The sequence below is a fragment of the Malassezia restricta genome, chromosome IV, assembly GCF_003290485.1.
Source record: "Malassezia restricta chromosome IV, complete sequence".
NCBI lineage: Eukaryota > Fungi > Basidiomycota > Malasseziomycetes > Malasseziales > Malasseziaceae > Malassezia > Malassezia restricta.
In genome coordinates, this window is record NC_040196.1 from 239010 (window position 1) to 266729 (window position 27720).

The 27720-nt window shown below is 60.6% G+C and overlaps 22 protein-coding genes and 1 non-coding gene across 23 annotated transcripts; 12 read left to right on the plus strand and 11 right to left on the minus strand.

Annotated features, from left to right (window-relative positions):
• Nucleotides 1-49: 49 nt before the first annotated feature.
• On the plus strand, nt 50-3190 carry MRET_2502 (GTP binding protein; the record flags this gene model as incomplete). The annotated part of the gene is made up of 1 exon (XM_027629129.1): nt 50-3190. One exon carries the CDS (start codon nt 50-52, stop codon nt 3188-3190), a length of 3141 nt encoding a protein of 1046 aa, XP_027484949.1.
• Nucleotides 3191-3217: 27 nt separating this feature from the next.
• On the plus strand, nt 3218-4171 carry MRET_2503 (uncharacterized protein; the record flags this gene model as incomplete). Its single annotated transcript, XM_027629130.1, has 1 exon — nt 3218-4171. The coding sequence occupies one exon, from the start codon at nt 3218-3220 to the stop codon at nt 4169-4171; it is 954 nt and encodes a 317-aa protein (XP_027485189.1).
• MRET_2504 (inositol phospholipid synthesis and fat-storage-inducing TM) lies at nt 4168-5004 on the minus strand (the record flags this gene model as incomplete). The annotated part of the gene is made up of 1 exon (XM_027629131.1): nt 4168-5004. One exon carries the CDS (start codon nt 5002-5004, stop codon nt 4168-4170), a length of 837 nt encoding a protein of 278 aa, XP_027485192.1.
• A 279-nt stretch (nt 5005-5283) lies between these two features.
• Nucleotides 5284-6093, minus strand: MRET_2505 (Pin2-interacting protein X1; the record flags this gene model as incomplete). Its single annotated transcript, XM_027629132.1, has 1 exon — nt 5284-6093. One exon carries the CDS (start codon nt 6091-6093, stop codon nt 5284-5286), a length of 810 nt encoding a protein of 269 aa, XP_027485122.1.
• A 70-nt stretch (nt 6094-6163) lies between these two features.
• Nucleotides 6164-7237, minus strand: MRET_2506 (farnesyl diphosphate synthase; the record flags this gene model as incomplete). The annotated part of the gene is made up of 1 exon (XM_027629133.1): nt 6164-7237. One exon carries the CDS (start codon nt 7235-7237, stop codon nt 6164-6166), a length of 1074 nt encoding a protein of 357 aa, XP_027485190.1.
• Nucleotides 7238-7324: 87 nt separating this feature from the next.
• Nucleotides 7325-8386, minus strand: MRET_2507 (omega-amidase; the record flags this gene model as incomplete). The annotated part of the gene is made up of 1 exon (XM_027629134.1): nt 7325-8386. The coding sequence occupies one exon, from the start codon at nt 8384-8386 to the stop codon at nt 7325-7327; it is 1062 nt and encodes a 353-aa protein (XP_027485191.1).
• A 270-nt stretch (nt 8387-8656) lies between these two features.
• On the plus strand, nt 8657-9001 carry MRET_2508 (succinate dehydrogenase assembly factor 1; the record flags this gene model as incomplete). Its single annotated transcript, XM_027629135.1, has 2 exons — nt 8657-8737; nt 8768-9001. 2 exons carry the CDS (start codon nt 8657-8659, stop codon nt 8999-9001), a joined length of 315 nt encoding a protein of 104 aa, XP_027485211.1.
• Nucleotides 9002-9003: 2 nt separating this feature from the next.
• On the plus strand, nt 9004-9831 carry MRET_2509 (mitochondrial inner membrane protease subunit 2; the record flags this gene model as incomplete). The annotated part of the gene is made up of 1 exon (XM_027629136.1): nt 9004-9831. One exon carries the CDS (start codon nt 9004-9006, stop codon nt 9829-9831), a length of 828 nt encoding a protein of 275 aa, XP_027485212.1.
• Nucleotides 9818-11677, minus strand: MRET_2510 (endopolyphosphatase; the record flags this gene model as incomplete). The annotated part of the gene is made up of 1 exon (XM_027629137.1): nt 9818-11677. The coding sequence occupies one exon, from the start codon at nt 11675-11677 to the stop codon at nt 9818-9820; it is 1860 nt and encodes a 619-aa protein (XP_027484992.1).
• A 90-nt stretch (nt 11678-11767) lies between these two features.
• Nucleotides 11768-13606, minus strand: MRET_2511 (isocitrate lyase; the record flags this gene model as incomplete). The annotated part of the gene is made up of 1 exon (XM_027629138.1): nt 11768-13606. The coding sequence occupies one exon, from the start codon at nt 13604-13606 to the stop codon at nt 11768-11770; it is 1839 nt and encodes a 612-aa protein (XP_027484991.1).
• A 163-nt stretch (nt 13607-13769) lies between these two features.
• MRET_2512 (DNA-directed RNA polymerase III subunit RPC4) lies at nt 13770-14723 on the plus strand (the record flags this gene model as incomplete). The annotated part of the gene is made up of 1 exon (XM_027629139.1): nt 13770-14723. The coding sequence occupies one exon, from the start codon at nt 13770-13772 to the stop codon at nt 14721-14723; it is 954 nt and encodes a 317-aa protein (XP_027484994.1).
• A 29-nt stretch (nt 14724-14752) lies between these two features.
• Nucleotides 14753-16371, minus strand: MRET_2513 (uncharacterized protein; the record flags this gene model as incomplete). The annotated part of the gene is made up of 2 exons (XM_027629140.1): nt 14753-16289; nt 16316-16371. The coding sequence occupies 2 exons, from the start codon at nt 16369-16371 to the stop codon at nt 14753-14755; spliced, it is 1593 nt and encodes a 530-aa protein (XP_027484993.1).
• Nucleotides 16372-16558: 187 nt separating this feature from the next.
• MRET_2514 (growth hormone-inducible transmembrane protein) lies at nt 16559-17584 on the plus strand (the record flags this gene model as incomplete). The annotated part of the gene is made up of 1 exon (XM_027629141.1): nt 16559-17584. The coding sequence occupies one exon, from the start codon at nt 16559-16561 to the stop codon at nt 17582-17584; it is 1026 nt and encodes a 341-aa protein (XP_027484996.1).
• Nucleotides 17585-17608: 24 nt separating this feature from the next.
• MRET_2515 (profilin) lies at nt 17609-17989 on the minus strand (the record flags this gene model as incomplete). Its single annotated transcript, XM_027629142.1, has 1 exon — nt 17609-17989. The coding sequence occupies one exon, from the start codon at nt 17987-17989 to the stop codon at nt 17609-17611; it is 381 nt and encodes a 126-aa protein (XP_027484995.1).
• A 253-nt stretch (nt 17990-18242) lies between these two features.
• MRET_2516 (triosephosphate isomerase (TIM)) lies at nt 18243-18989 on the plus strand (the record flags this gene model as incomplete). The annotated part of the gene is made up of 1 exon (XM_027629143.1): nt 18243-18989. The coding sequence occupies one exon, from the start codon at nt 18243-18245 to the stop codon at nt 18987-18989; it is 747 nt and encodes a 248-aa protein (XP_027484907.1).
• Nucleotides 18990-19044: 55 nt separating this feature from the next.
• MRET_2517 (protein PET117) lies at nt 19045-19317 on the plus strand (the record flags this gene model as incomplete). Its single annotated transcript, XM_027629144.1, has 1 exon — nt 19045-19317. The coding sequence occupies one exon, from the start codon at nt 19045-19047 to the stop codon at nt 19315-19317; it is 273 nt and encodes a 90-aa protein (XP_027484906.1).
• Nucleotides 19318-19425: 108 nt separating this feature from the next.
• Nucleotides 19426-19992, minus strand: MRET_2518 (uncharacterized protein; the record flags this gene model as incomplete). Its single annotated transcript, XM_027629145.1, has 1 exon — nt 19426-19992. One exon carries the CDS (start codon nt 19990-19992, stop codon nt 19426-19428), a length of 567 nt encoding a protein of 188 aa, XP_027485237.1.
• Nucleotides 19993-20257: 265 nt separating this feature from the next.
• On the plus strand, nt 20258-20844 carry MRET_nc0004. Its single transcript, XR_003525361.1, has one exon.
• Nucleotides 20845-20902: 58 nt separating this feature from the next.
• On the plus strand, nt 20903-22693 carry MRET_2519 (phosphoribosylaminoimidazolecarboxamide formyltransferase/IMP cyclohydrolase; the record flags this gene model as incomplete). The annotated part of the gene is made up of 1 exon (XM_027629146.1): nt 20903-22693. One exon carries the CDS (start codon nt 20903-20905, stop codon nt 22691-22693), a length of 1791 nt encoding a protein of 596 aa, XP_027484929.1.
• MRET_2520 (vacuolar fusion protein MON1) lies at nt 22694-24076 on the minus strand (the record flags this gene model as incomplete). The annotated part of the gene is made up of 1 exon (XM_027629147.1): nt 22694-24076. The coding sequence occupies one exon, from the start codon at nt 24074-24076 to the stop codon at nt 22694-22696; it is 1383 nt and encodes a 460-aa protein (XP_027485011.1).
• On the plus strand, nt 24075-25274 carry MRET_2521 (DUF890 domain protein; the record flags this gene model as incomplete). The annotated part of the gene is made up of 1 exon (XM_027629148.1): nt 24075-25274. One exon carries the CDS (start codon nt 24075-24077, stop codon nt 25272-25274), a length of 1200 nt encoding a protein of 399 aa, XP_027485012.1.
• On the minus strand, nt 25239-26420 carry MRET_2522 (lipoyl synthase; the record flags this gene model as incomplete). The annotated part of the gene is made up of 1 exon (XM_027629149.1): nt 25239-26420. The coding sequence occupies one exon, from the start codon at nt 26418-26420 to the stop codon at nt 25239-25241; it is 1182 nt and encodes a 393-aa protein (XP_027485051.1).
• Nucleotides 26421-26508: 88 nt separating this feature from the next.
• On the plus strand, nt 26509-27720 carry MRET_2523 (GTPase NPA3; the record flags this gene model as incomplete). Its single annotated transcript, XM_027629150.1, has 1 exon — nt 26509-27720. One exon carries the CDS (start codon nt 26509-26511, stop codon nt 27718-27720), a length of 1212 nt encoding a protein of 403 aa, XP_027485132.1.

Consider the following 27720-nt stretch of genomic DNA (forward strand, 5'->3'; position numbering starts at 1 on the left):
AGGTGTGCGCCTCCATTGAACGCAGCCGGCGTGTTGATCCTCGACGACGATGAGCAGCGCGTCGGCGCGGGATGCGCAGGCCAGCTTGCCGCGCGCTAGACCGGCCCTGGACGAGTCCTTTTCGTCAGGGCTAGGCCTAGGTATCTCTGTGAGTCACGAAAAGCCGCAGCGCGCGAGTCAGCGGCCTGCCTCAGAGGTGCAGCACGGCCGTACGCCGTTCCAGCGCACGGGGCCCACAGCCAGCAGGATCCATCGCGTGCACGGCATGCCATCGCTCGCTACGGTCGATCGAATCGCGATCAATGATGTGCTCGAGCAGTATAAGCCAAGCAGCGACGAGTCGGCGATGGCGGATACGACGCACGTCAGCACGCACCCTGGCCCGTCGCGTCCCTCGGCGCCACTGCGTGCATCGCTCGAGACGTCGTCCCCGTCTTTTCTAGGCGCGCCGACGGACGCTCGCAAAGACGCGTCGCTGCGCGCATCCCCTCCGCCCGAGGTGCCATCCGCGCCAGGCGCACATGTCTCGGCGCCGCCAGCTGAGCCCGAGTGTCGCATCGAGCCAAGCACGAGCCGCATTCATATCGTCGGCATCACGACGCATAAGACGGCACCGCGTGCGGAGACGTCACGAGCTGAGCACCACGCGTCCATGTCTCCGCCAGGCACGAACGAGATCTTCCCGGACGGGCTGTTCACATCGATGCCGACGCCGCACCTGCATGATCCTACGCAGAACGACAAGCCGACGTCGGCCGTGCCCGAGGAGCCTGTGCCACCATCGCGCCCTGTCTCGTGGGCTCGCACGCTGCAAGAGCTCTCGCCGCGTGCGGACGAATCGCGCCATTCGATCGAGAACGGCCATGACGTCGATGCCCTGCTGGCCGAGGAGCCCGAAGAAGACTCCGTCGACAAGCTGCTGCAAGAGGACGGACTGGGCATCGCACGCAGCTCTACGATGCGCCGCATCGTGCCGAAGGAAGCTGCGCGCACGCAGTCACCGCCCCCCGAGCGTTTGTCTGTCGACTTACCGACGCTGCCGAGCTGGAGTCCGATCACGCTAGACGGTATGCTGGACGACGTTCCGCCGGCGTCACCGCCTCCTTACATCACTCGCGATAAAATTCGCGAGCGCGTCGAGCGCAGAAAGACGGGCGCACAGAGCACGTCGCCCGCGCTGGATCCCCCGGCCCGCACGGCAGAGACACGAGCCCCAGCGCCCCAAGACGCACGACCCGCCTCGGCGCCTCCCACGCGTGCGTCGGAGGCCGTGCCGCGCGCTTCCTCACCCGCGAAACCGGCGGCGCGTGTCCTTCCCACGAAAGAGATCCCTTCGCGACGTGAGACGGTGCGTCGTGATCTCAACAGTCCCCTGGCTCAGTTCCAGTCGGACATGCGCGACGCCGCTCATGACGCACCGCCCATGTCAGCGCAGGCGCCGATGGCCCACCTGTCTCAGACGCTAGCGCGGCAGGCGACGTGGTTCGACGATGCGGGGCACACGGACGCAGAGCACCGCGCGTCGTCGTCCTCGTCCTCGGACGCGCCCCTACAGCGCGACGCCGAGCCGGCGCACGAGCATCGAGCGGCGAGCCAGGCGCCTCCGGCGGCACCGACAGAAGAGCTGAAAGACGAGGCGGCCGCCGACGGGCCTCCCACCGCGTTCAGTTTCGTGATGGAGCGCGAATTACAGCGCATCGTCCGCGAGAGCGATCAAAAGTACAAGGTCAAGGAACGCGGCGTCTTTGCCGACACACCAGCAAGACGTGGCGGCCTAGGCACGCATCCCGCATGGATGCGCCTGCACAAACCGACGGAGCTGACGGAGCTCATGGAGCAGCAACCGCCGATGCCGACGACCGTGCCTGATGCACAGGGATCGTACACGGACGGACGCCTCTTCCTCGCGATGGACGCTGTGACGCTGACAGCTCCCATCACGCCGTCCCAGGACACGCAGCTGTACTGCGTGCTGGACAATGGCATCCACCGCGTCAAAACCGAGCAAGTACCTCTCACGCCCCCGAACAAGGGCGCGACGCGCATTGACCAGGAATTTGAGCTGATCGAGAGCCCCAACTTTTCGCTCGTGCTGTCCGTCATGCTCGACGGCGTCGCGACCGATATCCCGACCGAATGGGGCGGCCTTGGCAGTGACGTGCCGCGGACCAGCGTCGGCCGCTTCCTGAGCAAGCGTCTCGGAACGCACCACCGCGAGACGATGCGCAGTTCCCCGCTGTCAGAGCCGTATGGCCGTGTCTTCTTTGCGCTGCGAGACGCGCTGCCTCACTGCTACGCGCGCGCCTGGGCGCTGGAGCTGCCGATCCAGGCAGACTCGGATGGCCGCACGACGCTGCGGCGGAGTGCCGCGCAGCGCCTTCAGCGTGGTCGCATGCGGCTACGTGTGCTGTACCTGCCGCCTGTGCCGCTGGTCCTCGAATCGACGCTGCCTGGCAACATGGAGGAGGCCATGCAGGGCATCGAATCAGTCGCATGGCACCAGACCACGACGTCGTACCAGGGCGTGCTTACGCAGCTGGGCGGCGACTGCTTATCGTGGCGCCGGCGTCCTATGCGCATCGTCGGCCTGAACCTCGTGTGCTACAATGAAGTGACGCGGCGGCCGACGACCCGCATCGATCTCGTCCAGGTCGTGTCCGTCGACGAATGCGGACCTGCCGCGGCGAATGCCGAGCACAGCGCCGCCAACGACGGCGCTTTTCCCGTGCCCCACTCATTCTGTCTGTCGTTCCGCGACGGCGAGAAAATTTACTTGTTCGCCGACACACACGAGTCCATGCTCGACTGGGTCCGCATCCTCCGCAATATCGTCGCGCACAAACTCACACCACCGCCTGCGTGGGCCCTCGCGACCGTCGAGGCAGCACAGGCGCGCACACACGCGCGTGGACCGCCGTCCAAGGCGCCCAAGCCACCACCGAATCCACCGACCGCACCCGCTTCATCCCAGGCCCACGTGGCCCCACCTCCCCCCCCGTCCCGGAGCCTGCCCCCCACCCCGTCGTCGCCGCCGCCCACGGCTGCGACGCCCGCCCCGCCCGTGGGCGCGACACGCCGCCAGGCCGCATCCCAGTCGCCAGTCCTCCCGACGGCCCCTTCACGCCCGAGCGGCCAGAGCCGCCTCCGTACAGTTGCCCGTCGTTGGCTTGGCCGCGCACGGCCCACATAGACCGAACGACTCTTGCCCACGTGGCTTATGCCACCACCGCCGCCGGCGTCGGTAGTCCTGCCCAGCGACGTGGTGCGCCGCATCTTGGTCCGCGCGGCCACGCTGGATGCGTCCACGGGCGTGCGGCTGCTCCAGCTGAATCGCGCGTGGCATGCCGTGCTTGTGCCGTGTGTGTACGCGCGCGTCGAGCTAGGCACAGCCCATGCCTTGGCGATGTTCCGTGCGCTCGTGCAGGCGCAGCCTCACAAGGCGCGCGCCGTGCGCCGGCTGTGGATCGGGCCGATGCACGCACGCTCCGACCTGCTTCCCATCTTGTCTGTGCCTACGCCGACCGACTCACCCTACCTTGTGTCCCAGCGCGGACATGTGTACAGTGATACCCGTCTCGTGCTCCGCGCGTGTCGCCGTGTCGAGGACGTCGCCCTCAGTGGCTCGCTCGTCTCTGCCGACGTCGTCCACTCATACGGCACAGCATGCCAGCCTGGGATCATTACGTCTATCAACCCGCACAGCTTCATTTCAGCCTTCAATGCGCCCATCTTTCGGCGCGTACATACGCTACGTGTGTGCGACCTCAACCTGTCCTTATCGGAAGTGCATGCCATCAGGCGCATGCCGGCCCTTCGTTCTTTTACATACACGTCACCCAAAGATGACGGCGATGTCGACCAAGAAGTGTATACCCTGCGTCTCCTCGTGACGTGCGAGGACGACGACCCACTCGAGGCCCTCAGCCGCCGCCTGCACCTCGACGACACGCGGCTCGAGCTGATCATACGCACCGCACCACAGCGAGCGGCTCAGTTGGCGGCCCGCTGGCACGAAGTGCCCGGCGTAGAGATGCGCACGCGCATCGTGCCACAGCACCTCATCGACGCGTGGGACGCCCTCCGCGATCTCGTATTCCGTGCGCATGACGACATCGATGCGGACGCGGACCCCAGCTCGGCACTCCGCATCATGCACGACGAGTGGCGCTAGGAGACGGGCTCCTTCGGCAGACAGATCCACACGGCCAACGCACACAAAAACGCCACGACCTTTTCCTGCGTCGTATGGTAGTAAATCGACGTCGTAAATAGCATGAACGCCCATAACACCATCAGACTCAGCGTGCCATACAGCGAAAACGTTTTGAGATACCGCAGCGGGCCCCGTGGCATCGATGCAATCGCCCGCTGCGTCAGGCAGGGCACCACGAGCTCGGCCAGGTACAGAATACTCAGCGTAAGCACAAAGGTGTGCCCGGAAACATCCATGCCCCCATGCCACCCAGCATGGATCGACGCGTGTGCCGTGGAAAAGCCCGGCTCAAATCTGTCAAAAAGTTGCGGGTGCGAGTCCGCCGTGAGACGCTGTCGCGTCCGGCACAGCTCATCACTCACACGCACCGAGTTCGCAAGGCATTGCGCCCCGCTCGCCACATGCACGCGCTCAAGGAAACTCGCGCCAAAGAACCACTGCGACATGGTGAACCACGCACACGTCGCCAGAGCCCAGCGCACGGCAAACCGCGATAGGCGCTTCCACGTTACGGTATTTGAGAGCGAGGCGACTACCACCACCGTGCACAATGTATTCCAGAACCACGACAGCTTCACAAAGTATACGTTGACCCAATTACGGCGATCAGCGGCGCGACTCGGCGTGTACCGCTCCATCTGCTTAAATGACGCATAGTCCAAGGCGCGCGTCGCAGAAAGCAGCAAATTAAAGTGATTCATAGAATACAAATAAGACAGTGCCATACCCATGGCCATGATGCTCGCAAGCGCGAGCACCAAGTACTTGTGGTAGCCATGCACACGAAACATGCTCGCTCGGCAGGCGTTCGTCACCACCCACCACCGCACCGTGCGCCCTGCGTGGAGATGATCACGTGATGCTAGACGTCGAGGGGACACTTCGCGCGGCGTGTGAGCCTTCCCTGATGCGGTCTCGAGGTCTCGGTGGACTGTTGATCGCTACGATCGTGGGTGTGGGCTCGGGATACTACATTTTCCAGCCGATTATGCAGCAATCCGCGGAAAAGGCACGCACTGAGGCGGCGGCCAAGACGGCGAAGGAAGCGAGCGAAGCCGCGCGCAAGTAGACTAGGCGGCACCACTCCACCAGATGCCCTGCTCGCGCTTTCGGCGCGCGACCTCGGCTTTTTTGCGTAGAAGTTTGTTCGACAGGTACTGAAACACGTACTGCTCATTCGTTCGTATGACCAAGGGTGGTGACTCGTCTTCCTCGTCGCGCTTGCGCTTCTTGGAGGATGGGTCTTTGCTTCGGGCCTTGTCTTTTTTTCGCTTAGCCTTGTCTTCTTTCCGCTGTGCCTTGTCTTCTTTCCGCTTCGCCTTGTCTTCTTTCCGCTTCGCCTTTTCTTCCTTCCGCTTGGCTTTGTCTTCCTTCTCCTTGTCGTCTTGCTTGTCCTTCCCTGGCTGGCTTTCCGTAGAGGCTTGTGCCGAGGCACTAATACCAAAAATCTCATTTAAATTCGCAGCACTTTGACCGTGCAGCTGCTTGGCGCGCCGAAATTTGGCGCGGTGCGCCAGACGTGACGACGAGGGCCGTGGCTCAGGCGGCGGTGACGGTGTAGCCTGTTCGTTGGCCTGGTTGAGCCGGTCAAATAACGAACCCAGATCGCCACCGGCACCAACCCATGCATCAGATCTGCCTTGCTCGCGTGCTTCACGCTCATGACGGTGCGCACCTATGCCTTTATTATCGAGTTTCATGGAAACGGTCAGATTGGTCGATAGACCCTTGTTCGTCGTCCCTAGCCCCTCACCAGGCGCCCACCCCATCATCGACATCATGCGCTGTCCTGGCAACGACATGTCGTTGGTCCACGCTGCATTGCGATGCGCGGCCGCTCCGACAAGCCGTTGCTTTCGCCGTGGCTCCGAGAGTCCCATGCGTCGAGGGAAAGAGAGGCCTATGCACCAGCGTACTTTTTTTTTCCACATGGCTGACTAACTACCGCGCCTACTTGGAACGCTTGTACACCTTGTCAAAAAAGGTGACAAACACAGAGCGCTTCAGTCCCGAGTCCTCGGGAATGTTTTGGATCAGGGCATGAATGCGGTCGTAGCTCTGACGCTCATAGTCAGCAAACTTGGCCTTGAGATCAATGTTCTCGGCGTTGAATACGTCCTTGACCTGTTGCTCGCATTGCGCATCCTTGCGACCATAGTTTTCATCCAGCACCTTGCGCTGCTCCGGTGTGGCATGCGCCAGAGCCACGTTGATGTTCCACGAGCACTTGTTGTCGAGAATGTCCGTGCCAATTTTGCCGATGACTTCCGGCGCGCCATAGCAGTCCAAGTAGTCGTCCTGGATCTGGAAGTATTCACCCAGGGGGATCAAAATGTCCTGCGCCTGTTGGTACAGCTTCTCGTCATCCACCTCGCACATGCGCATCGCCAGGGCCACGGGAAGATAGAAGGAGTAGAAGGCCGTCTTGTACACGACAATGAGGTGGTGCTTGTCCAGGGAGAACTTGGACAGATCCACCGAGTCTTCAGGAGCCGTGATAAGGTCAATCAGCTGACCCAGCTCCGTCTGGAAGGTCACGTCGTGGAACAGCTCGAGCAGGTGGCCGTAGTATGGCTTGCCCTTGAAGTGGATCTTGAGCAAATGGTAGATCGCAGCTTCCAGCATGAAGGCATCATTGATCGCAATATTCGCCACACCCTCTACACGGTACCAGCATGGGTGTCCACGGCGCGTAATGGACGCGTCCATCATGTCGTCGGCCACGAGGAAGTAGGCCTGCAGCAGCTCCACGCACCAGCCCAGCACAGCAGCTTGCACATACTCTTCCTCACTAAGCTCGCGCTTGCCGTCCGAGCACAGCAGGATTTCTACCGTGTCGACCACAGACAGGCCGCGGTTCAGCTTTCCGCCTGGTGTGTTGTATTCAAGGTTGCGCTTGTACCAGTCCACGGCCTCCTTCGGCATATTTTGCGACTGGAGGAACTGCAAAAGCTCTTCAACAATCTGCGAAAACACGCCCTCAAAGCGCTGGCGCTTGACAAGCTTCTGGTCCACGGTCGACATGCTGTGCGATGGGAAGAAGCAAGTCGGTGCCTTGGGCGCGCGTGTCCCTTGGATTGTGCCACGTGACACTGGCGGGTGATCCGAGCGCTACGGTGCGGCAGCTACGTTGGGGTACACGTCAAAGCGACGTTGTGTGGATATCGGCACCATTTTGCGCACGTCGGAGATGCGCTCAGGATCCAGAGACGCATACACGACAGTTTCTGCCTCATCGCATGTCACGATCACCTGTCCCAAAGGGTCAACGACGGTGCTATGACCCCATGCGGGGTAGCCGGTCGGTGGCCGGGCAGGCGAGCATCCGATCGTATACACCTGATTATCGATCGCGCGACCACGCAGTAGAAGTTCCCATGCCACAGGGCCCGTTGTCGTGTTGAAGGCTCCCGGGTACAGGATGGCGCCGGCTCCTAGGCGCGCAGCAATCAGGGCATTTTCCGGAAAACGCAAGTCGTAGCAGATGCCGAGGGCAAAGCGGCCTAGCGAGCAGTCAAACACCGTGATGCGGTCGCCTGCCGCCAGTGTCTTGCTCTCTTGGAATGTCATCTTGCCAGGTATATCAATGTCAAATAGATGGAGTTTGCGATGCAGCGAAAGCACACGACCCTGGGCGTCCAACACGCAGCTCGTATTGTAGATGCGGCCGGTGGCGTCGTCGCGCTCTGGCATACTGCCGCCGACAAGCACGACACCCATTTCCTTGGCTACATCGCTGAGCATGGCCAGCGTCGGGCTTGCTTCCAGCGCTTGGGATGATAGTGTGACGGGGTGTTCCGCGTCTTTGTTGTCAATAGGCCAGGCATGCGCTCCGTCTGACACGGTCTCGGTGTGGCCCATGTGTTTGACCTGTTCGTATAGACCCGAAAATGACTCAGCATACTTCGCAAACTGGTCCACGCTATATGGAGAGTTGAAGCATTCAGGCAAGACGACCATATCCACGGCGCCCTGAGGCGCCTGCTGTACAGCGTCCAAGATCGCAGATCGTGCGCGCGTCAAGTTCGCCGACTTGTCCGTGCCTATCCCCCCGAGCTGAACGAGGGCAACGCGTGTGCGCTGAAGACGGAAGGTAGGTGGCGTGCTGGTCATAGCACTGAAGACGCGGCGGAAGGGAGCAAGGCGCTGGACGAGGCGGCCGCCATGCAGCATAAGGCGAAGCCACGTGGACAGAAGCGCCACCCTGGTGTCTTCTCCACGCCGCCAGCGACACGCCTTTTTCTTTACTCATTTCGTGATCGCTTATTGTGGGAGGAAAGGCCGCGATAGCAACCCTGCCTCTTCTCCTCTATCTTGCGATCTAGAGCAACGAACTGCGTCAGGGCTCTTTTTGCGGCTCTGTGACGCTATCCGTGTCACTGTGCTGAGCCCGGTAGGACATTTTTTATCCATCACGATTCTGGTGATTGTGTGTGTGTAGGAATGAAACGGTATTCTCAGAGCCAACGAGCTGTCATGTCGCTGTATCGCCGGGGGCTGCGTCTCATTCGCACCAAGCCCGAGGTATGTATACTGGGTTCGCTTAGACAGCAGGCATCGCGCTTCGACTTTACGCTGTACCTTCGCCACTTTTTTAGACACCCTCACATGGGCGGAGGCCTTTCCGTGCGCGACTTTGCTACGATTGAGTACATGATGCGGCGGGCGTCACGCATGATGGAGGACGTGTACGAGAACCCCAGCACGAAGCGCATCGCCCTGAGTCCCGCTGTCCGCCAGGAAATGCACGACTTGGGCCTCAGTAGCTGGCGTCGCGGTCGCCCTTAACAATGGAGGTGCGTATATGTAGAGAAGTCCCCAACCCACCACGTCGGTTTGCCATGTACTTGCGCTGGGCGCGGGCGGGCCTGGGTGTCCACGGCGCGTTTGTGCGCATGGCTCATACGCGGGCCAGAGACAGTCATGCGCGCCATGTGGCGTCTAATGCGCCGACGCTTTCGCGGTCGTTTCTCCGCATCGTGGCCTGGCTGCCGGTGGCGCTTTTTGTGACGCATCATGTTGTCACGCTTGCCAACGTGCATGGGACGAGCATGTCGCCCACTTTCAATCCCGTGTCGGACGAGCAGCGCGCACGGCCAGGTCCACCGCCCCCTACAGATATCGTGCTGCTCAACAAGCTTGTGTCCACGACGCGGCAGTACAAAAAGGGAGACATTGTGACGCTCTATTCGCCCCAAGAGCCTACGAAGCTCATCACGAAGCGCATTCTGGCGCTTGGAGGTGACACGGTGCATTTTTGGGTGCCTAGCGGTGCGAACTTGACGCCGGCACCGCACTCTGCACCTCAAGACGAAGTCCACTCGCTGGCGTACACAGAGATATACCACGAAGCGCTGCGCCAACTCGCCACAGAAATCCACGAGCACGAGTCTGGTGCATGGATGCGCATTACGATCCCACCTAACTGTGCATGGGTCGAAGGTGATGCCAGTGCATTACAGTCGCGCTATGATCGTTTGCATGCCGACATGAAGAGCCGCGACAGTCGGTCCTTCGGCCCGGTGCCACTGGGCCTGATTCATGCACGAGTCGAATTCATTGTATGGCCACTATCACGCTTTGGCAAACCCCAGTCGCGGCCCTCTAATCCACGCTAGTGTACATGCGATTCACATATGTCTTCCACATCTTCTTGTCCAGCACAAGACGGCGTGCGAGATCGAGCATCGGGCGAAGCGTCATGTCCGGTAGTCCGTACGTCGTAAATATCTTGAGCGGCTGAGCCATCTTGCACACCGACTTTTGGCACTGGAACGGCGACGACAGGCGGTTTTGCTGCAGGATCCCGTCCAGAATCGTCTTGGGCACAGGCACATGGTGCTGACTTGGCAGCTCGTGGTGCCGAGGCGGCGGGAACGACGACTGTATCGATAGGTCCACGTATGGATGCCAGAGCGTCGGCGCATCGTACGTCGTGTACTCCAGCGTATAGTTCGGCCTCAGCATCGACGCAGCTGACAAGCCTTGCGTCTCGTATACGTGATCGTAGGCCTCGTTGACCTCGTTCAATGGCAGCACCCACTGGCTATAGCCCAGCAGAGAGAGAAACGTGTTGGAGCGTGATGGTGAGAGAGACGACGCATACCTCGGTAGCCTAGCGTGGCTTCGGCGGTGCTTGCGCTTCGGACGACGGTGGCGACGGCCCTGGCGCTTGAGCACTTCCACCTCTTCGTCCTCGCCGACCCACTCGCACTCCTGGCTTCGATCACTTTCGTCACAGCTGTCAAAGCCGACATAGTCTAGGAGCGCCGCTAGATCTGCGTCGCTCTCTGCGACGGCGGCACGGAAGTCCAAGGTCGTGTTGTACGTCCATACGCGCACCGATGGACGGTACATCGGCACGACGCTAGGCGCCTCGAAGAATACGCCATAGTACTCCATTTCAGTACGCGCATTGCCAGGCAGCGACTCAAAATCGTAGCGAAGGTCCTGCTCAATTTGCTTGTGCAGAATGGGGACCGAGTCGCGACTCGGCTTGTTACCACCGTTAGCGAGCGAGGACTCCTGCACGAAAAACGTGTCAAAGTTCATGTGACCGAAATGCTGCGCGAGAATCGTGTCCTGGAACCGGAGCACAAGCTCCGTGTACACGTCATAACAGCGTGGGAAGTAGTTGCCCGAGGTCGGTGGGACGTGCCCGATCAGGTGCACCTGCATGTTGCGACGGCGGAAGTCGACGAGGCGCTCCACGAGCCACTCAAGCTGGAGCGTACCTGGATCCACCTCGTCTCTCGAGGTCCAGCGGCTCCGACGAGTGCATCCTTCCACGGCTTTGTTCGAGTCGTAAAAGTACAGCGTGTTGAGACTAATCACACCCAGCTTGTTCGGGATCAGGTCCTTGGCAAAGTACCCGCCACGCAAAAACACCTGCATCTGGTCCTCTGGAATATGCTTCTTCCATATGCGCGAGAACCACTGAAGCTCATCGGTTGGACCACCTGGCATGGTGTTGTGCAGCACAATGTCATTGTTGCCAAAGTTGGGCACGATAGGCACGCCAGGAAGATAGGTATCAAACAGATCGATCGCAGCTTGGTTCATATCGGTAATCTCATTCACCTGGCGCGGCAACTCGATGTCTTGATCGTGCCGACCCGTGTCGCCCGTCCACAACACAAAGTCAAAGGGCTTGTGATCCTCCACAGCCCACGCATCAGCTAGCCACGACATGGTCAGGTTCGCCAGCGCATACGGCGAATCGCAATCACTCTGCTGCGTACCCCAATGTCCGGAGCGGCGCTCGCCACCGTGCCTGTGCTTGGGCTTTTCTCGGTGGCATTGCGACACGACCGCCGAATGCTCCCGATAGTTCCTATCCAAGTGCATATCCGTTATATGCAGGAATCTACCCAGCAGTGGCACATTCGATTCTTGCGTGGTAAACGGCTGCTGCGCCGCCATGACGCACGTCAGCGCGGCACATGCTGCAATGGCCCGGCGCATCAACGCGGGCCGAACGATCCTGGCGCCGACCCGGAGGGTCGTCGCGAAAAAAGATGTCTGTCACGTGATATCTGTGGACGTCCGTGCACGTTAAAAGGTGTGCTCGGTGCTATCGGCGCCCATGCTCGAGGTGCTGGACGTGCCGCTGCTGACGGTCTGCAGCACACGGTCCATGTACTGCGCACCGCTCCAGCGCTGGTGCGTTAGCATATCTGTGCCGCTCTCGCGTTCTTTGCGCTGAATGAGCTTGACGTAGGCAAGCATGCCGTCCTCCTTAAAGGCCTTGCTCAGCTCGTGCGTAATGAGGGCCGTCGAGTGAATACCTGCGAGCGAAATCAGCTGGAGCACAAAGCCTGAGAGACCGAGATCAGAGATGAACGTGCGCAGATCGTTATCGCTGAAGCCATGCGCACTCCAGTTGAACGACGGACTCAGGTTGTACACGAGCCACTTGCCAGGGAAGTCTTCGTGAATCTTGGCCGCAAAGCCCTGTGCACGCACGAGATCGGGCGTCTTGGTCTCGAGCCACAGTAGCTCCGAGTACGGGGCGAACGCTTTGGTGCGCTTGATCGCTGCCGACAAGCCGCCCTTGAAGTGGAAGTAGCCCTCCTTGGTCCGTGGTGCGTGCCAGTCCCAGGCCGGCACACCCTTTTCGCCAAAGATCTCGCTAGCAATACGACGCGCCTCAGCGTTGGATACGCCGCCTTCTACACGTCGGTCATACTCTTCGAGAAGCGATGGGTTCGAGGCATTATGATTCGCCACGGCTTCGTTGAACGTCACGAGCATCACGCCGTCCATCCACTCGCGCTCCACATTGTCAAGCTCGGCACCATGGACGCCCTGTGCCTCTTTCTCAGCCAGTGTTTCCGATAGCGACTTGGTGCCAGGAGGCAGGTTGTAGGCGCCCTTGATAAATTCGTGGTCACGCACGTCGATATTCGTCGAGATCAGCTTGGCGGACTCGGAGTCAGTGCGTGCAATGAGGATGTTGGATGAGCCGAGGATGTCCCACGCAAAGCGTGCCGTTACGAGGCGATTGATATGCTCACCCGTCGACACGAGCACCTTGCCGGCCTGGTGGCCACACTTTTTGCCGCCGTGCAGTTGATCCTCCATGTGGATAGCAGCGGCGCCCTGTTCTGCGAACAGCTTGGCGAGGCGGAATACAGAGCTCAGGCCACCATGACCTGTGTCAGCATCGGCGATAATAGGACGCAAGTAGTCGACCCATGGCGTCGTAGCGCGCTGATCCGCCGACATATGGCACCGCTCGTCCCAGTGCTTCCGATCGTGGTGCAACTGCGCCTTGAACAGACGCTCGACCTGGTTTGGCACAGTCGTGTAGGGGTAGTCAGCAAGATCAGGACCAACTTCGTTATCGCAGGTGGTTAGCACGGACGAGCATGCCCATCCCGACACGTACACCACATCCTGCTGTCGTGCCATTTGCGACTGTTGCACGGGGTCGATCGCGCCCAGCGTCGAGATGGCCGTGCGATTTGTGGCATTTCGCTCCAGCAGCGCATACAACTTGTCGGCCATGAGAGAGGAGGCGGGTGGCTGGACAGGCATGCTGCCACGCTTGGACACAATGTCGCGCGCCGTGTACGGCCGGTGGATCTGAGCGAACCGCGGGCTCGCAAGCCACTGCTCGACACTCGCGACGGTGCTCTCGAACATGTGCGCCTCTTCCTCGGGCGTCGGGGGGACAATGCGCAAGGGCTGAGGGGGCGGCACGAGAGACCGAACCGCTGTGGTGGCGTCGTGGGCCAAAGACGAAGCAGCCGCTTTCGGCTGGGTATGGCCACCGTCCTGCTTCTTCTTAGAAGGCGTTGAGATCATACGCATCCCCGCGCAGCGGAGCGTGAAAGCACTACTGTGTACGGATACTCGTCGAATAGCACTGCGTGCAATCGGTAGCGGCATCAGAGTCAAAGGGAACGAATGCCTCGGATCGGACCCGGTGGCTTCTCCACACCGATGGGGGCCCAAGCGCACTAGCCTCGCTCTGGGCTGCCGTGGCCACGAGGGACGCCGAGCGTCCGGATTACGTCAGGTGATACGCACCTCGTTTTCTTTTCTCCCTGCCATGAGCGACGAGCCACCCAAGCGCAGCACGCCGGCCGCGCCGGGCCGCACGACGAGTATGGTGCCGAGTAGGGCAGGCTCGTCAGTGATTACGCCGTCGTCGTTGCGTGCATCCACGCCGCAGCAGGGTGGTGGACGTATGATGTTCCGGCCTGTGATGCCGCAAAGGCGACGGACGCCGAGTGCCCCGCCCGCTGCCACGCCCGCTGCGCCACCGCCCAGGGAAGAAAAGAGTGCACCAAGACGCCCGCCCCAGCGAGCACACCGTCAGATGGCGGAAATGACAGCGACAGGTCCGTTTGCTTTGGGCTCGAGCGACCGCGGGCCTGAGAGGTCACGCGCCTCGGCTATGATGCATCATTCTGTGCCGCGTCCTGTGGCCATCGAGGCGCGCGGTGTGGACGTGCCGACGGCCTCTATCGATATTGAGCATGTCCAGGATATGGATCCCATGGCTCCTCAGTCAATGCTTCGTGCTCCGCCCTCGCTGAAGCGCGAACCGACCCCGGTCAAGATGGAGGCTGAGACACCAACTGCTGATGTAAATACTGCCCAGGCTCTCGATTTGAGCGAAAGCGAAGATGAGGGAGACGATGATGCCCACGCGAGTCAATTTGCCACGTCGGTGCAGGGCGGCGAAACGGACGGCCAACTCTTCCTGTTCCAGTTCCCTCGTACGTTTCCCTCATTCCAACACGATCAGGTCGTCAAGGTCGAGGAAGATGCGACGCGACCTGAGGGCCAAATCGGGCGCCTCGATGTGTATGCAGACGGCCGCGTGGCTCTGCGCATCGGTGATATTCCGTTTGACGTTACGAGCGGCAGCGAAGCGAGTTTCTTGCAACAGGTCGTCATCCTCGATGCCGAGCAGCAGGTGGCCCAGTGTCTCGGCGAGGTTCACAGCAAACTTGTCGTGACGCCCAACCTCGATGACTTTATGCACCATCGCACATAGATACCCTGTTCAAAAGATCCTATGATACACTAGCTGGCCAACTCACTGGGGCCACTCGCAAGGCTATGCATCGACTGGCTCTCGACAATGGGGCCCGACATGACCCGGTCGCTGTCACTGAGTGTGTCGCGCTCGATCGTATCGCTCTGCGCCGAGCCGTCGAGCGTCTCATCTTCGTCGTCCTCATCGCCTTCATCTTCTTCGCGGTTCAGCAGCTCGTCAATGGTCTGCTCCACTTCTTCGTACTGCGCCTGGAGAATGCTTTGGCCTTCCGGCATCGTGCCGTCCGGTGCAAGCCAGCCCACCACCTGCGTGGGTTGGCCGTCCTTGTCCATCACGGGCTTGCGCATGCTGGAAATCTGGTGCAGCGCCAGCCGATATGGATACATGTCGCGCAGCGAAAACGTGCCGCCATACTTACTCACCTCGCGTAGGCACTTGGATATCGTGGACAGCTTGTCCGAAATGGGCATGAGTTCTTCAGATAATGGCTCAGAGGAAGATAGCAGCTTGTTAATGAGACCATAGGAGCGGCGCAGCAGGTACAGCAGCAGCAACTGTCCCTCTGGCTGGCGTCCCTCGCTATCAACAAACTTGCCATCCACACGCATGCGGTCAATTTCTTTGAGGGTAACATGGTACGTCCACAAATCCGTCTCACGCAGCGACCACCGATGCCGCTGCTCCAGGTGTTCAAGCTGGTGCTTGGTCTCCAAAAGTCGATCATAGATCGGCTGGAGAGTCGGCGAAACTGTGCTGTTTCGTACGAGGATATCATTGCTCAGTTCGAAGCACGACTCTAGCAGACCCGCGAGCATTTCCTGGCCCTCAGGCACGGAGGAGCCACCAGGGCCTAGAAACTTGCCGTCCACGCGCTTACCATCAATCTTGCGCAGCTCTTCCTGCAATTGCTTCACCTCACCCTTAGGTGGTTTGGGCCGCGCAGAAGCGGCGTTGAGCTGGCGTCGGATTTGCACGAGCTTTTGGTGGATGGGCAGGAGCTCCACAGAAATGACCGACAAGGCATGCTGCAGCTTGTTCACAACCCGCTGACACGCCTCGAGTTTATGCGACATGAGTTTCGTAAGCTGCGGTGGATGCTTGTTTTGCCGCTCGTCATTCTTGATCATCTCCCGCAGCTCCTGAATACGGCTCACAAATGGCATGAGGTCCGCCTCCGTGTACACGGCGGACTCGTCCATGTGGTCGAGAAGTTGCTTCATACAGCCAATCTGACTGAACATGGCAGGACATTCACGACCGCGGCCTATCGTGAGGAAGAACAGACTCAGCATGTAAAACACATCGACCAGCATCGTGTCCACACGGGTGTTTTTGGCGAGCGCAAACTCGCTGCTGCCACCATGTCCGCCTCCGCCGCCTCCGCCATCAGCAGCATCTGTATCATCCACCACATCTTGTGCGGCATTTGAAAGCTGTTGCTCCTCACGCACAGCATTCAGTTTCGTGATCTGCTTGATCACCGCATTGTATATCAGTTGCACATCGTGCGGATTCGTATAGTCGCCACTGTCCTTCTTCAGCGCCGTCAGTTGGTTCCGAATGCTAACTTGTTAGGTGGCTGCACATACCTTATGAGTGCCTCAAGGATAGGCAGCTCCTCATGCGGGATGCCGGACATGCTCATCGCTGCAATGCAATGCGCCACCCTAGCGGAGAAAGGCTCGTGGAGCGCAGGACTCGCCCTGCCCATGGATTCGCGCTGGTGCCCCCTAGTAGGTCCACATGGCTGTGCACGTGCCAAGAGGCCTGCGTCAGCGCCACCGCTGGATCTGTCCCAACCTGGAGGGGAATTGTTTTGCCACCGTCTCTCCATGTTTCTAGCTACACGGATTGCTCAACCTTGCATGGTGAGCCGCACGGCGGCCATGGCAGCTCGGTCGCTGTCCACCAAGTCCGCTGCTCGTTCGGCACCGCTTGCCACACGTTCGCCCGTCATGCAACAGGTTCGTCTTATGCGCCACACGCGCTTCCAACGACCTCAGCCACGCTCCCCTGCGTACGCCGAGACCGGCTCTGAATACCAGAGCTCGTACGGACCCAGCTCATTTGCATCGCAGGGCGGCTGGACGCGCGCTCTCACGAGTGTGGGTATCGTAGCAGGTACGGCTATTGGCCTGAACCTGTTCTTCAATCGCGAGACGCGCGGTGCACTGAGCGTATACGAATCCCAATACCTCAACTCGACGTTCACGTACCTCGGCACAGGCCTGACCATAACGGGCCTTGCCGCGTACGGTCTTCACCGCTTTGGCTACTCCGCTCGCATCATGATGGCGAACCCATGGCTTGTGCTGGGTGTCGGTCTCGTTGCATCGATCGGTGGCATGATGGGTGCACAGGCCTTGCCCCCGAACCACCCTGCCAAGGTCCCGTGCTGGCTCTTGTTTAACCTAAGCCAGGCTGCAGTCCTCTCGCCCCTCATGTTCCTGAACCCGGCCGTCCTCACGCGTGCGGGTCTCTACACGGCTGGCCTGATGGGCAGCCTGTGCTACGTGGGCGCGACAGCCAAGGAGAATCAGTACCTATTTCTTGGCGGCCCTCTGCTCGCCGGTGTGACGATCGTGGCCCTGTCGTCGCTTGCGCCACTGGTCCTGCCCATGCGCTTTGCTCGCACCCTAGCTGCCACGGAAGCCATTTGCTTGTACGGTGGTCTAGCTGTGTTTGGTGGCTTTGTGCTATGGGACACGCAAAAGATTCTGCACCGTGCTCGTTTGGCGACGGCCGGTTTGATCCCGGCTGATCCGCTGCGCGAAAGCATCGGTCTCGAGCTGGACTTTATTAACATCTTTACGCGCATCGTGCAGATCCTTGCTCTGCGTGACCAGCGCCGTCGTTAAATAGTATACGTACATTCTACACCCTTAGTAACCTACGGAAATGAGGTAGTCTGCCAAGCCTTCAACGACCTTGTTGGCGTCGCCTGGGAGCAGAGGCGAGTTGTATACTCCAATCAGCAAGGCCTGGTTGGTGCGCACAATGCAGAGTCCATCACCGCCAGCCTTGCCATAGATCGAGCGAGGATTTGCTTGGAGCGTCAAGTACTTTTTTCCGCTCACATACACGCCATTGGCCTGCAGGTGCGAAGGGTCAGCCAGGCCCTGGATAATCGCATGCTGCTCTTCCGTGCTCAGGTTCAAGCTGGGTGACGATGCCCAGACGCCACCTTTCAGACCTACGATGCAGGCTGACGACACTTTGCCTGTACCAACGAGGTTGTTATCGACGTATCCTTGCCACGACATGAAATGGAAGTGTGTGTGCCTCGTGCCAATCTCCGCTCGCGGTGGTTGGCTTCACCACCTGGCGCCAGGGCCGGCCGAACGACCGCTGGTGGTCTGTACGGTGTATGATGACGTCATCCCGCTTTTCCCCGGCTACGTGGGTAGCTGTGAGGAACCCCCACGGGCTTGCGCTCGGGTGGCCCATGTGGGCACTGGTCTGGGCATCCGTGGCCCAACGGGGTCTTTCCTTAGAACCCCCACGTTTGGTGTTACAATGTCGCGTACTTTCTTTGTCGGTGGTAACTGGAAGATGAACGGCTCGGTGGAGCAGTACCAGAGCCTCATCAACAACTTGCTCAACGCCAAGCTGGACTCCAGCGTCGAGGTGGTCATTTCGCCACCATCGCTCTACTTGCTCCCTTCTCAGAAGCTCTTGGAGGGCAAGAACATCGCCCTGGGTGCCCAAAACGCCTACTTTAAGCCATCTGGCGCCTTCACCGGTGAGATCTCCGTGGCTCAGCTGAAGGACGCTGGTATTCCGTGGGTCATCCTCGGCCACTCCGAGCGCCGCTCGATCTTTGGCGAGTCGGACGAGCTGGTCGGCCAGAAGACGACGGCCGCGCTTGAGTCGGGTCTCTCTGTGATTCTGTGTGTCGGTGAGTCGCTCGAGCAGCGCGAAAAGAACGAGAGCGTCAACGTCGTGATCCACCAGCTCGAGACGGCCACCAAGGACGTCAAGGACTGGGGCAAGATTGTCATTGCCTACGAGCCAGTCTGGGCTATTGGTACTGGCAAGGTGGCCACGGCCGAGCAGGCTCAGGAAGTGCACGCTGCTATTCGCCAGTGGCTCGCTAAGAAGGCTGACCAGAAGGTGGCCGACGCTACTCGTGTGATCTATGGTGGAAGTGTTGCTGCCAAGAACTGCAAGGAACTCGCCTCGCAGCCTGACATTGACGGCTTCCTCGTTGGTGGTGCTAGTCTTAAGCCCGAGTTTGCCGACATTGTCAACGCCCGCCTGTAACTGTAGTAGTCTCGTAGAACGATTCGTGTCTTGATTTCTCCACACACCGGTGCCCATGGCGGTTTGGCCACCTCCTTCCATGTCGCAGGCAGCCAAAACGACGCTTGGCGCGTCGATCGTCGCGACAACGTGTATTATCGCAGGAGTGCATTACCTTCAAGTGAAGGAGCGTGAAACTATGTACAAGGGTGTCCAGCGCGACGACGAGCGCGACAGAGAAAAGAAGCAGCGCATGGTGCATTTACAAGAGAACCGCGAGCGGGAATCACGCTATCTCGAGCTCCAGCCGCAATCGTCGCCTTCTTCTGGGTCTACTCGTCTCGCATGAGGTCATATACCACTTTTATCAACAACAACAAAATTCTACCGTTACATGAGTGCCTTGATATGTGAAGGGTCTGCTTGGCACTTGAGATGCAGCACTTTTTTCTGTAGTTTACTGGTTCACCATACCAGCAAACAGGTTTGTCGGTTTGGCTTTTGTGAGGTGGCGCCGCTTGACCAAGTTCAGCTTGGACGTGCATGGCGACATCATCATATCCGTGGGCGACTGGACCGACGTCTTCATCGCACGCGCCGCCAAGGGGGGTGCCAATGCCTTTCGGTGACCCTCTTCCTCAGTGATACTGGATACCAATCCATCAGCAGCGCGGCGCTTCATGACGACCAGGTGTCGCGCACCGCCAGTCGTGTGTGTGTCTAGTACAACGGTGTTGGATGGAAGCATCGTGGGCGTCTCGAGGAGGTGATGCGCCTCGATCGGCGTATGCTCGCGGAGCTTGGCTGCCACGGCCCGTTTTCCCACGACGACTTGGCCGTCCGGCGCCGTGTAAATAAGCTCTGGCGCAAATACGCTTGCAAGATCATCGTCTGACATGATGCTCGCATTCAGGAAAGCCTGTAGCACACGCTCTTCCTCAGCTGAAGCGGCGCGCGTGGGCAGCTGCATCGAGTCTTCAGGCGTGAGGCCCGCCGCATTCAACTTGTTCATAAAAAGTGCCATATCCAGCAAAGTCAAGACGTGGAACTAGCTAGCTATCAAATGTCTTTTTTATAAAATGAAGGTCGAGTCCCTTGGATGTTACTCACATAGAGCATGGTTGGTTTGCCACGGCAAATCAAGGCCTCTGGGCATGTAACTTCCACCCAACCTTGGATGGGTCATGTGATGTGCCTGTGAGGCAAGAGAGAGGCCGCCCCGTTTTCTTCTTTCTCTGCCCAGCGTCGTAGGGCTCAGGCCCTCGGTGCAGGCGTATGAACAGGTGCAGGGGACGCGCAAAGGACCGCGTATATTTGATTGCAGCCCAGACGTATGTGCATCGCACGTACCCTGCTGTAGGGAAAGTCCCCGGACATATGCCATGGTATCAGATCCCACATGGGACATGCGCCGACCCCTTGTGCGTCTGGATATCGTGTGGCGGTGTAGCGCGCTCACGTATGGCAAAACACGAAGCTGCGTCGCATCCATGCAGCTGCGAGTGCGACGAGGTGTACGCGTTGGGAAAGCTCATGTACTGTCATGGTGCATGGCGTGCCTGATCGCGCTGGCATGGTGCATGGCTGTGGTGGACTCGATGTGCCATGCGGTGATCGTTGACTGTGCCGTGATATGCCGCATGGTGACGTAGCGCGGGGCAGGTATGTGTGCTCTATGAGCTGCGAAGATAGGAGCGTTCATGGAGCTTCATACCAGCACCGTTCTGTGGCGCCATGCTGAGCATGCGTGGTATCGAGGTAGCGTGCACTGGGTGGGTGTATGTGCGTAGCGTCTGTGCCGATCGTTCGTCCAAGATATAGTTATGCGGTCGCCGGCGCGAGGCGGTAACACAATGGGGCTTACTCTTGTGCGTCTCCTGCCCCTGTTTTTGTAGATAGCGCGTTGGATGATTTTTTCACCTGTTCCCTCCATCATGACACAGCCCACGGCTATCCTTTCCGTGTACGACAAGACGGGCCTTGTAGAGCTGGCCCAGGGCCTTGCTGCCAAGGGCGTGCGCCTGCTTGGTAGCGGAGGCACGGCACGCATGGTGCGTGAGGCCGGCCTCGAGATTGGCGATGTGTCGGACATTACGCATGCCCCTGAGATGTTGCATGGCCGCGTCAAGACCCTGCATCCGGCGGTGCACGGCGGCATCTTGGCACGTACGTCGCTCGAGTCCGACCGTGCGGACCTCGAAGCGAACAAGATTGCGCCGATCGATATCGTGGTGTGCAACCTGTACCCGTTCGAGGACACGGTCGCCAAGGACCCGGCGCCATCGATCGCCGAGGCCGTCGAGGAAGTCGACATTGGTGGCGTGACGCTCATCCGCGCCGCTGCCAAGAACCACGACCGTGTGTGGGTGCTGTGTGATCCCAAGGACTACGCTACGTTCCTGGCGCACTACGGCGAGGCGGCCGACAGCGACGCAGCCAAGCAGAGCCGCGAACGCTTTGCCCTCAAGGGCTTTACGCACACGGCGCACTACGACACGGCGATCAGCCAGTACTTCCGCGAGCAGTACGCATCGCCCCCGCGTGAGCCTGTCCAGTACCTGACGCTGCGCTACGGTGCGAACCCGCACCAGAAGCCCGCGTGTGCGTACCTGCCGGACCGCGAGCTGCCGTTCAAGGCGCTGAGTGGCTCGCCTGGCTACATCAACCTGCTCGACAGCCTGAACGCCTGGGCCCTCGTCAAGGAGCTGAGCCAGGAGACGCAGCGTCCCGCAGCCGCGTCGTTCAAGCACGTCTCGCCGGCCGGCGCCGCCGTGGCTGTGCCGCTCTCGGAAGTCGAGGCGCGTGCGTACTTTGTGGCAGACTTGGGCCCTCTCTCCGACCTCGCGACGGCCTACGCACGCGCGCGTGGCGCAGACCGTATGAGCAGCTTTGGCGACATGATTGCGCTGTCGCACACGTGTGACGTCCAGACCGCGCGTATCATTTCGCGCGAGGTGAGTGACGGTGTGATTGCGCCCGGCTACGAGGCCGAGGCGCTCGAGATGCTGCGCGGCAAGAAGGGCGGCAAGTACTGCGTCTTGCAGATGGACCCGACGTACGAGCCCCACTCCATCGAGACGCGCCAGGTGTATGGCATTTCGCTGCAGCAGAGGCGCAATGATGTGCGCATCACGCCTGACATGTTCAAGGAGCGCGTGTCGGCCATCAAGGAGGTGCCCGAGTCGGCCGTGCTCGATATGATCGTGGCGACGATTGCGCTCAAGTACACGCAGTCGAACAGTGTGTGCTACGCGCTGCACGGCCAGGTCATTGGTCTGGGTGCTGGTCAGCAGTCGCGCATTCACTGCACGCGCCTGGCTGGCAGCAAGGCGGACAACTGGTGGCTCCGCCAGCACCCGCGTGTGCTGGGCCTGCCTTTCAAGAAGGGCACCAAGCGCCCGGACAAGAGCAATGCCATCGACCTGTACGTCGAGGGCACGCCGCTCGATGGCGAAGAGCGTGCGCAGTGGGAGTCGCTGTTTGAAACGCTGCCTGCGCCGCTGACGCCGGAAGAGCGCGCCTCGCATGCCGCGGCCCTGAAAGAGGTCGTCGTGGCCAGCGACGCCTTCTTCCCCTTCCCGGACAATGTGTACCGTGCGGCGCGCTCGGGTGCCAAGTACATTGCTGCGCCGGGCGGCAGTGTGATGGACGACGCATGCGTGGCTGCTGCGAATGCGCAAAACATGGTCGTGGCGCGCACCCACTTGCGTCTGTTCCACCACTAGTTAGAAGGTAGCGGGCGTAGCAAACAGGCGTTGGTCGTTTTGTCGAATCCACGCCACGACCTTGTTCGCCAGCTCGCCGATCGCGGACGAAGCGAGCAAGGGGCTCGTGCTGATGCACAGCTCAAACACGGGCGTGCGCCAGCCCAGCATGGCCTCGTGTTCCGTGCGCTCGATCACGAGCTCGAGCGGGACGGGGACCGGCGGCTGTCGCTGGAGCGCGGGCGGTGCGGGACGTGGCGACGCGCCGCGCAGCGCACAAAGCACATGCTCCATCCAAGCACGTCGGCGTGCGGGTATATGGGAGGACAGGATGCATTGGCGCGTTCGCCGCGATGAAAATACCACGTCACGTAGGCCGAAAAGGCCCATGGCCTCGGCGGTGAGCGTCGGCGTCGATAGAGCGGATGGGACGCGCGCCATGCACGCCGACGTGGCGAGGGCATGGCGCCATGCGCGGCATGCCACGTACCCATCGGGATCGCCACACACGAGAGCGACGCGGACACGCCCCACCCTGCTCGCATACACGTATACGAAGCCATCTGGCGCGAGCGCAGGCAGGCACAGCGGGGCCCACGTATCGTGGTCGCCGCACACACGCACCAAGGCATTCACGAGCGCAAGGTCCGACGCATAGGGTGCGTGCCGCTTGGGATGCGCGAGAGCGAGGAGCGCCTCCTGATCGTAGAGCAGCACATACAGGGGCTGCGGCGGACGCGCCTCCATTTGAAGGCACGCTTGGGCCAGCTGATCACGTAGCGAAGCATCCAAAGCACGCACCGGCACCGTGCCGAGGGCGAGTGCAGGTGATGCATGCATATCGTGCACGACACAGTCCAAATAGGCCTTCATGGGCCCAATCAGTGCCTGCAAGTCGAGATTCGGCGCACGCGCCAGCAGGCGCTGGAGTCGTGCGCGGCTCATCAGACTCAGGATCGCGGCATACAAGCGCTCTAGGCGCGCCTGCACGATCGCATCCGGCGTGGCTTGGGTCGATAGGCAGGCGACGTACAGCGGCTTGGGCTGGAGGAACGTAATATGCATGTGGGCCAGCGAGATGCGCTGCAGCGCCTCGTGCTCGTCAAAGAGGGACAGCATCGCATGCATGACACTCGCCTGCGTGTAGGCCCACGTCTCTTCCCCATCATACGATGTATACAGCAATTTGCCCGCGACGCTAAACACCATGTACGCGTGCGTGTCTGTGTGGTCCTCGGGCGGCGACTCGGCCATGGGCGAGGGCGGCATGGTCTCTGCCGGCTGCGGCCCATGCGCAGATACGTGCGACGTATCGAGAGACGCAGGTGCCGAGTCACTCGATCGAAGCGTCGGCGACGCAGGCGGCGCCATGGCCCCACTCGACCCCCACGGCCACCGCGGCATGGTGTGGGGAGTGGAGGTAGGTGTGATGCATCCACGCAATCGCTATGCTCGGCGACGAGAGCGTGACGTGGATTGGTCGGACGAAGAAGCCAAGCGCGTGTACACCGAATCGGTGCTGCGACGCGACTTTGGCGTGACGTGTGCGCTGGCGCGCGATCGACTTTGTCCTGCGCTGCCCAACCGACTGAACTACATCCACTGGCTCGAAGATATCCTGCAGGCGTCCGGGACGCGCTCGCACGTCGCCGGTCTGGACATTGGCACGGGGCACGCGGCCATCTTTGCTGTGCTATTGTGTGCGATGCATCCCGACTGGCACATGACGGGCACCGACACGGACGCCTCCGCCCTCGTCCTAGCGCAGGCCATGCTTCGCGATCCGGCGAACCAAGCGTGGTCGAGACGCTTGACGTTACGGCATACGCCCCAAGATACCCTGCTGCCACAGGACATGGATGCGTGCTTCACGATATGCAATCCACCGTTTTATGCATCGGCAGAGGAGCGAGAGCGCCTGCGCGAGGCCAAGGCATCCTACCAGAAGCCCTGCACAGCGCACGACGCCGAGCTCTACACACCCGAGGGCGAAGTTGGATTCGTCCAGCGTCTTGTGCACGAAAGCACGCAGCATCGTGAGCGCATCGCATGGTACACCACCATGCTCGGTCGGCATGCGTCGGTGGGGGCGATCGTGACGCTGCTCAGGCAGAGGGGGATAGAGAACTATGCCCTCACCGAGCTCACGCAAGGTCGAACGCGCCGCTGGGCTCTAGCCTGGTCGTTCCAGCCCCACCGTTTGCCAGATACCCTGACTCGGCGCGTCGGACCCTCTCTGCATGCCTACGTGCCCCCCTCGTGCCACCGCACATGGAACGTGCCGCTCCCGAGTCAGGATGCACTCGTGGCGCAGCTGCACGCGCTCGATACGCTGCCGCCCACAGATACGGACCTCACCGACACCTCGCTGACCGTATGGACGCTGTGTTGGACACGCACGGCGCGGCGTGCGCGGCAGCGCGGCGCGTCCACCGCCCGCAAGCCGGCGTCGCCCCTGCTGGTCCTGCACCTCGACGTCGAGTCGGACGTGTGCATCCACGTGTCGTGGACGTATGGGCTCGATCGGTGGGCGTTTGACTCCTTATGCCAGCATATTCTACATCGTCTACGGCCGGTCACCAAACGCGTCGCTACCGCGTAACGCCTGCACCGTCTTGGTGTCGACGGGTGTGCCGACACCGCGGCGCTTGCGAATGACATTCTCGATGAACAGTTCACCAGCACGGTAGCTGCTGCGGACGAGCGGGCCACTCGCCACGTACAAAAAGCCCATCTCTTCGGCGGTCGCTTGCCACTGCGCAAATTTCTCCGGCTCGACGTACTCAGACACTTTCATGTGCCGCTTGGTAGGACGCATGTACTGGCCAAATGTCACGACATCGACGTTGGCGCTGCGCAGATCACGCAGGGTCTGCTCGACTTCCGCGTCCGTCTCGCCACAGCCCAGCATGATGCTGGTTTTGGTCACGAGATCGGGGCGCACGGTCTTGGCGTGCTGCAGTGTCGCGAGACTCTGGCGGTACTTGGCGCGGCGGTCACGTACAAAGGGCGTCGTGCGCTCGACCGTCTCGATGTTGTGGGCATACACATCCAGGCCACTGAGCGCGACTTGCTCCACACAGGCCTGCGAGCCGCTAAAGTCAGGCACGAGGGCCTCGACCAGCATCGTGCGCGCCTTTTGCTTGATTTTTTGGATCGTAAGCGCAATGTGCGCCGCACCACCGTCGGCGAGGTCGTCACGGTCGACCGACGTAAGCACAATGTAGCCGAGACCCCACCGCGAAATGGCCTCGGCCGTGTTCTCTGGCTCATGCGGGTCCAGCGCCGCGGGTTGTCGCGACGTCTTGACGGAGCAGAAGCGGCACGCACGTGTGCATGTATCGCCCATCAGCATGATCGTCGCGGTAGCGGCCTCCTTCCCGCCTTCACCACCCCAGCACTCGCCAATGTTGGGGCACCGCGCCTCCTCACAGACCGTAGCGAGGCCCAAGCCACGCAGATCGCGCTTGATACGCGAAAAGTTCGCACCCTTCGGAATGCGCGTCTTGGTATACGACGGTAGACGCTCGTCACCTACGCGGCCCATGCGGACACGCGGCGCAGGAGCCGGCATGCCGGCAAACTCGTCTAAGGACGCTGCGTCCTCCTCCGCCAGTCGCTGTCGCAGCATCTCGAGACGCGACACAGACGCAGGCGATGAGAGCGCTCGCGCAGACGATGTGTGCAGCGCACGCACCGCCTCGCGCATCCAGCGCTGTGGCATCCCCCACCGATTTGCCACCCACATGACGTAAAGACGATGGGTGGCGGCCGTCGGGCGCACCAGGTTTTTCTATCACGTGAAATGCCTCGCTACGACGTGCGCTTGGACGACCATGACCCACGACGAGGCACCGACGAGCCCTGTGCTGCCGCCGCCCCCGCGCGCTACAGCCATGATTGTGATTGGCATGGCCGGTTCGGGCAAGTCGACTTTCGTGTCCAAGCTCGCCTCGCATCTCGGCCAGCGCGCAGCCTCGGCGGCGGAGGAGCCCCATGCGACGCGCCCGTACTTGATCAACATTGACCCGGCCGTGTCGACCTTGGGCTACGCTCCGAACGTCGACATCCGCGACACGATCGACTACCACCGTGTGATGGAAGAGTACAAGCTCGGGCCGAATGGCGGTATTCTCACATCGCTCAATCTGTTCACGACCAAGTTTGATCAGGTCTTGCAGCTCGTGGACAAGCGCGCCCAGGAGCTCGACTACATGGTGCTCGATACGCCCGGCCAGATTGAAATCTTCACGTGGTCGGCATCCGGCTCCATCATCACCGATGCGCTGGCGACGTCGATGCCCACGGTGCTCGTGTACGTCGTCGATACCCCGCGTACGACGGCACCAGCCACGTTCATGAGCAATATGTTGTACGCGTGCAGCATTCTGTACAAGGCCCGTCTGCCATTCGTGATTGTGTTTAACAAGATTGATGTGCAGTCGCACGAGTTTGCCCTCGAGTGGATGCACGACTTTGAAGCGTTTCAGCGCGCGTTGATGGCCGGTCACGCTCGTGATCCGTCCACGTACGCGACGTCTGGCACCAAGGAGCCGCCGACGTCATTCGAGAGTCGCGGTGAGGAGCCCAGCTACCTCAACAGTCTCATGAACAGCATGAGCCTCGTCCTCGATGAATTCTACAAGAACCTGACAGCCGTCGGTGTGTCGTCCGCCACAGGTCAGGGTATGGACGCGTTTCTAGACGCCGTGCAGTCGGCACGCACAGAGTACCTGCACGATGTGCGCCCTCTTCTCGAAAAAACGGTCGCTGAGAAGCGCGCTCAGCGGACCGAATCGCGTGAAAACCAAATGAAAGCGCTGATGCGCGACATGAGCCTCCGTGAGCCGCGGTCCGGCATGGCCAAGATACGGTCGCAGCAGCGCGCTGATCCGCAAGATACCCAGGCAAAGTACGATGGCGATGGCGTCATTGTAGACCCTGACTCGGACGAGGAAAAGCCCGAGTACGGCGCCCCGGGCGGAGACGATCGTCTCAGTCAGCGATGGAACAATTTGGACGGCAGCTACTGGCCTACGTCCCTATAA